Raw genomic sequence first — 6341 nt, 5'->3', positions numbered from 1 at the left:
GATTTGCTGCTCAAGAAACATGTCTGATTATTATCAATGTTAAAAACAATATTTTTGTGTCTAATAATATGTCTAAATGTACATATGAGTGTGATAATGTTGTCTAAACGTTGTGTTAATGTTGTGATAATGTTCTCTTGCAGTGCTTTGACCTGGAGTCCTATCTGGAGCTGAACTGTGAGCGGGGCACATGGAGATGTCCGGTGTGCAAGTAAGAGCCTCCAGTCACTCCTCAGATCACGACTGAGATGCTTGAGTGATGCAGAACTGATCTTCTGTTTGTCTTCTTCAGTAAAGCGGCTCTGTTAGAAGGTCTGGAGGTGGATCAGTACATGTGGGGGGTCTTGAACGCTCTCCAGAAGTAAGTCGGCTTAAAAGAGCACAACATTTATCAGAAACGAGCCAGGGCAGCTGGTTTAGGTGTTTTTGATCTACGTATGTGCTGTCGTTGCAGCTCAGAGTTCGAGGAGGTCACGATAGACCCGTCGTGCAGCTGGAGGCCGGTGCAGATCAAATCTGAGCCGCACATAAAGGAAGATCCGGACGGGTTGATGTCCAAGCGCTTCAAAACCACGAGCCCCAGTCAGATGGTGCTGCCCAACGTGATGGACATGATCTCTCAGCTCGGCCCGGGGGCGTCTCCGTACCCCAACCAGAACCTCCAGCAGCAGAACAGCAGCGCTAACCAGTACAACAGTCCAGGTACGGTCATATTACCCAGAAACACCCACCTCAGATCACTCATCATGGACACTGTATGGAAATACAAAAGCAAGTGCACGTTCTTATGTGAACTCTGTTTCCCAGGCAACAGTTTCCAGGGCCACAGCAAGTTTGGTGACTATCCCCATGGCAACGCTGCAGCATCATCATCATCAGTGAGTGAGTTCGTTCAGGGGCCGCACCTGTCTCACCCCCCCGGTGACCTTTCGACCTCTGAGAGCCTGACCCACACGCTACACGACAGCGTGAGTCTCAGAACCACAGCACAGCTTACAGCCATCAGTACATACAGACTCGCAGCAGGTGGCGCTCACACACAGATACCACTGATGCATTTAACTCATAAATTAATTAATTTTATATCACATGATGCAGTGATATAAATTATATTCAGTACTTATATTTGTGTTATGTTAATATTTTACATTTTAATTAAGTTTCATATAATATATATTTTTTGTTTATTTCCTTTTTTATAATTTTTTTAAATATTATTATAATAAATTAAGTTTCATATAATAGATATTTTGTAATTATTTTTATGATTTCTTTTTTTTTCCATTTTTTTAATATTATGCCCTTTAAATAACAATTTATTTATTTGTTTGTTCATTTGTTATTTTATATATATATATATAATATATGATATATATATATATATATATAAATATAAAATATAGTTCAAGTATATTTTAAATGTACATGGTTTTCTATAAATTGTATTCTTACAGTATATTTTTACTTTTTATTTTATTTCCCTTTTTTACTTTTTTATTTTATTCCCTTTTTATTTTTTTATTTGAAACTATTACAGTTTTGCTGCATCTTTTAATCACGCTTTGTCTTTTTTATTTTTATTTAACCATACAAATAATAATAATAAAATAAGGATCCTTACCTTTTTTTACATTTATTTATTTGTATTGTTATTTTAAATATATCTTCATATATTATTAGAGGAATAAAATTGGTATGTCTGTGACCTGAGAGAAATTGTGTGAATTAGGAAAAAAAATAAAAAATTCATCAGATGATATGACAATAAAAAAAACACTGATATCAGCCAATGCTGATATGTTGTGCATCCTAAATTTATAAATGTGTAAGTTCACACTTTTAAAGAAATTAAACTTTTGTATAAATACTGTTTTTACAGTACAGTTTTTTATTTCCTTGTTTATTTTTTTCACTCTTATTGTAGCATTCATAATACTTGTTTTTTATTGCTTTTATACATTTTTATTGCTTTTAATTTTTTTTGTGATTTCTTTTTCTTAAGAAATAATAATAACAATAATATTATATATATATATATTAATCAGATGATATCAGTGTTGAACATCCTTAATGTCAGTTCATGCATATTTTCTGTTTTCTGACACAGACGCCTCACCCCCTCAACACAGAGCAATCCCACAATCCCCTGCAGCACAGCATGCAGATGTTACATCACAGCGGCCCGCCCCGAGCCTGCAGACCGCCGCCCAGCCAGCAGAGCTCCGCCCCCAGCAGCCACATGCACCCAGACATGACCTTTAACCCCGGGCCCAACCTGGAGGGTCAGTGTGGGGGTCAGAGCGGCGCAGACATACGCGAGGCCTCCTTAGATGTGAGTAAACAAACAACAACAATAATCATATCAAAATATATAACGAAAATAATAATGCACACAATTTGGAATAAATACTAATTTAACATAACATTTTCTATTTATTTTGTTTCTCTGCTTACACTATTACATGTTTATTGTAGCTTTTCTTGTGCTTATTTTTAATGATCTTTTTTACAGCATGTAACAGTGTTGCTTGTTTCCCTCCCGCAGCTGCTGCCAGAGCTGATGAATCCAGACGATCTTCTGTCGTACCTGGATCCTCCAGACCTTCCCAGCAGCAACGACGACCTGCTGTCTCTCTTTGAGAATAACTGAGACGTCAAACCCTCCATATCTGACAAACAGAAATGCACTTACCGTCACTTCCTCTTCCTGTACAGACTACAGATTTCAAAACCAGCATGAACAGATGGACGGACACCGACAATAACCAATATTTCTGCTTCCAGATACCTTGTTTTTATCTGTCAGAAGGACAGAGAGCGTTTCGAATATCACTCAATGTTTTTAAAACATTAGTTAGAGCTGAATTCAGTCTTTTCTACCACATGAGAGTGAAACCAGTGTGGTAGCGTTTTTCTACTTGCTTTGATTTTGATACGAAGAACCACACAAACATCCGTCCGCTGTCATACTGTCTTCATGTTACTCCTCCATGTTTGTGTTCATCATTTTAATGTTCAGCAGCGATTCAGTGGCGATTCTCAGACGTTCAATATAAGCACAGCTCTTATTCAAAACAAATCACATTGTTTGGAAATGTAAAGGGAAAAAGTGGAAATCAAGCTCCAGCCGTGCAGTTATCCGTCTAGTTCACTACGGTGTTATTTTTGAGAAGCTCTTGTAAATATTTGTGAACGCATTTGTTCTGATTGGTCTTCCATGTTTATTCTGTCTGTGAGTATTTGTTATAAGAGTGTGAGAAAGACATGGGCTGTGTTCAGAATGCAATACTATACTGAACTATACTGCATACTACAGTATTTTATATATTGGCAATGAAACATATTTACACAAAAGGTTGGGGTCTGTAAGGTTTCTTAAAGTTTTTGAAAGAAATCTCCTCTGTTCACCAAGGAAGACCATTTCTGCCGCATAAGAAAAAAAAATGCATTGTTAAGTCAAAAAATAAAATTATGACATATGGCAATTATGAGATAAAAGAAATTATGATGTCATAATTATGAGATAAAAAGTTGGAATTATGCCGAAGTCATAATTATGAGATAAACCATGTGTAATAATGATGTCATAATTATGGGATGAAAGTCAAAATTATGACATAAGTCATAAATATGAGATAAAATGTTTAAATTATGACTTGTCATAATTCTGAGATAAAAAGTCAAAGTTATGACATACTAAGTTAAAATGATGACATAAGTCATAATTATGAGGAAAAGTCAAAATTATGTCATCATTATGAGATAAAATGTCTAATTTATGACAAGTGAATTATGAGATAAGTTGAAATTATATCATAAGATAAAATTTAAAAATTATGAGATAAAATGCATTATTGGTTGTTTAATGATTTTGAAATGATGAGTTAAGTTGATTATTAGGTTTAATTATGATTTTAATTATGACTTGTCATAATTGATGTAAAAAGTCAAAATTGTCGTAAGTCTTAATTATGAAATAAAAAGTCATAATTATGAGGAAAAGTCAAAATGATTTTTTCATAATTATGAGATAAAATGTTGAAATTAAAACACAAGTGAATTATGAGATAAATTGAAATTATGTCATAAGATAACATTTCAAAAATATGAGTCAAAAATTTAAAATTATGACATTTTTGGTTTAAATTGTGTAAGTTGGTATTGTGATTTAAAATGGTGTAATTTGTAAATTGTGATTTTTGAAATAAGTGTAGATTTTGTTGTGTGTTTTTTTTGTGATATAAAGTGTTATTTTTGTGATATTATGTTTTGATTTTGTGGGGAAGTGTAATTTTTGTTGTTTTATTTTTGAGATAAGTTGAAATGATGTCATAATAAGATGAAATTTCTAAATTATGAGATAAAAAGTCAAAATTATGACAGTAAGTCAAAATTATGACAGTCATAATTATGAGATAAAAGTAAAAAATATTGCAAAAAGTTAAAATGATGACAGCTGAAATTGACAAAAATTGAAATTATTAGATAAAAAAGGCAAAAACCTGGCTGTATAATATATATATTTATCTCTAATCTAATTATTTTTTCTTTTTTTTTTATGACATGTCATAGTTTAGATTTTTTTTTATATCCTAATTTTGAATTTTTATCTCATAATTAGGACTGAGTATGTCATAACTGTGTCCTTTATAGTAATTTTTACCTTTCATCTCATAATTATGACCGTAGCGTGTGGAAACTACACTAGATTTTTCAAAGCAAAAGATGGTATGTAATTGTGAACGCAGCCCGTGTTAATCATCACGTGTTTCACATCCAGACGGAATCATACATGAAACGCTCCAAAATACACTTCCTTTTACGAAACCAATAATGTGTGAAGCTGAGGATATCTGAACGATATACAGAGTTTCATGTTAATATGAGAAATATTGTTAATATGTACAAGTAAATATAACAGCCTTATGTGAAATAAATCTATACAGGCTTGTTTATTTGTAGAAAGGGCAGCTGTATGTAAAAGCTAACGGACATTTTAATTGTTTTTTATATTATTTTTGCTCCGTTTTGTTTTGGTAAGTTATTTCTTATTGTCCTTATACTTTAATGCCTTTTCTGATTATTATGTCACTTGGCTAAAAATTGCACAAATGCAGTGACACAAGTCTTCCCTTTTTTGTGAAAGATAATATCTTAATATCTGATTCTAAATCACTTTAATCTGTGAAATCATTGAGGCGGCATAATCTCTGTATTCTGCTCCAGTAAGACACATCTCACACAATAAATGATTGTTCTGTCTGTCCCCACGGAGATCAATGTTTATGGCGACTCATGAGATCGTGGCTGTGTGAAGCAGAAATAAAGCGTTTCGTTGAGATTCTCTGGTCCTGCAGATCTGGATGTGGTTTAAAGAGCAGCTCATAAAGACGCTGTCCTCTGTAAACCGTCTTCATCACATCAAACCTCAATAAACTCACCTCTGATCTCCAGCTGCCTTTTGACTGATCATTATTGTGTTATTAAGCTGAACTATTGATTCTTTGAGTTCATGAACTGCTTTCGGTGGATAATCATTTACTAACATTCAGTTCGGATTTCATTTTTGCCACAATGAAAGCATGTTTTGAAAAACAGACTGTAGTTTTACAACAAACACTGATGTCCAGTTAAATAGAAGGCATTTTAATCATTCAGAGTTTAATGATATACAGACATTTACCCATGATTCAGTGTGCATTGATGGCAACATAAACTTGGCTGAAAAAAAAAAATTAAATTTTATATTTTTATTATATCTTCACATTTAACATTGCACTTTTTAAAAAAAATTAGGTCACTAATATTAACATTATCTTGTTTTATGTTTTAGATATATTTATAATTTTATATATTCAGTCACATGTATTTATTTAGTTATGTTTTTTTTTTTGTTTTATATATTTTTAATTTTATATATTTTTTTTAATTTATTTATGCATTTCTTTTTGTTTTGATTTTGATGATTAATTTATTTTATAGGTTTTTTTTTTTTTGATGGTTTTCATAGTATATATTTTTAAGTATATATTTATATAAAAGCAAAATTTTATGGCTTTTTTTATCTGAATTAAATGTAATATATATATTTAATTTTATATTTTTACTATATATTAAAATATTATATTTTTAAATTTTTATGATTTTTTTTATTTATTATTATCATTTTATATTAAATATTAATTTATTTATATTTTTAATTAGTATGATATTATTATTATTTTGATTATATATTATATATTATTAATTAGTTTTTAGTTCTAAAATAATTCATTTAACAATCAATATTCATTAGTATATTTTTTTAATTCTTATATAAAAGCTTGCTTTATTTATATTAA

General features: G+C 31.3%; 1 protein-coding gene across 1 annotated transcript in view; it reads left to right on the top strand.

Moving 5' to 3' along the window:
• Positions 1-3844, top strand: part of LOC109101997 (zinc finger MIZ domain-containing protein 1-like) — a 35314-nt gene extending 31470 nt beyond the window's left edge. The window contains exons 18-23 of the mRNA XM_042768087.1: positions 144-211; positions 293-361; positions 455-702; positions 808-968; positions 2108-2332; positions 2546-3844. Coding sequence (XP_042624021.1) covers positions 144-211; positions 293-361; positions 455-702; positions 808-968; positions 2108-2332; positions 2546-2650 — 876 coding nt within the window. The 3' untranslated portion in view covers positions 2651-3844. The remainder of the gene's footprint in view (positions 1-143; positions 212-292; positions 362-454; positions 703-807; positions 969-2107; positions 2333-2545) is intronic.
• The last annotated feature ends 2497 nt before the right edge of the window (positions 3845-6341 follow it).

Source organism: Cyprinus carpio, chromosome A12, assembly GCF_018340385.1.
Source record: "Cyprinus carpio isolate SPL01 chromosome A12, ASM1834038v1, whole genome shotgun sequence".
NCBI lineage: Eukaryota > Metazoa > Chordata > Actinopteri > Cypriniformes > Cyprinidae > Cyprinus > Cyprinus carpio.
This window is presented reverse-complemented; position numbering and strand designations above follow the sequence as displayed.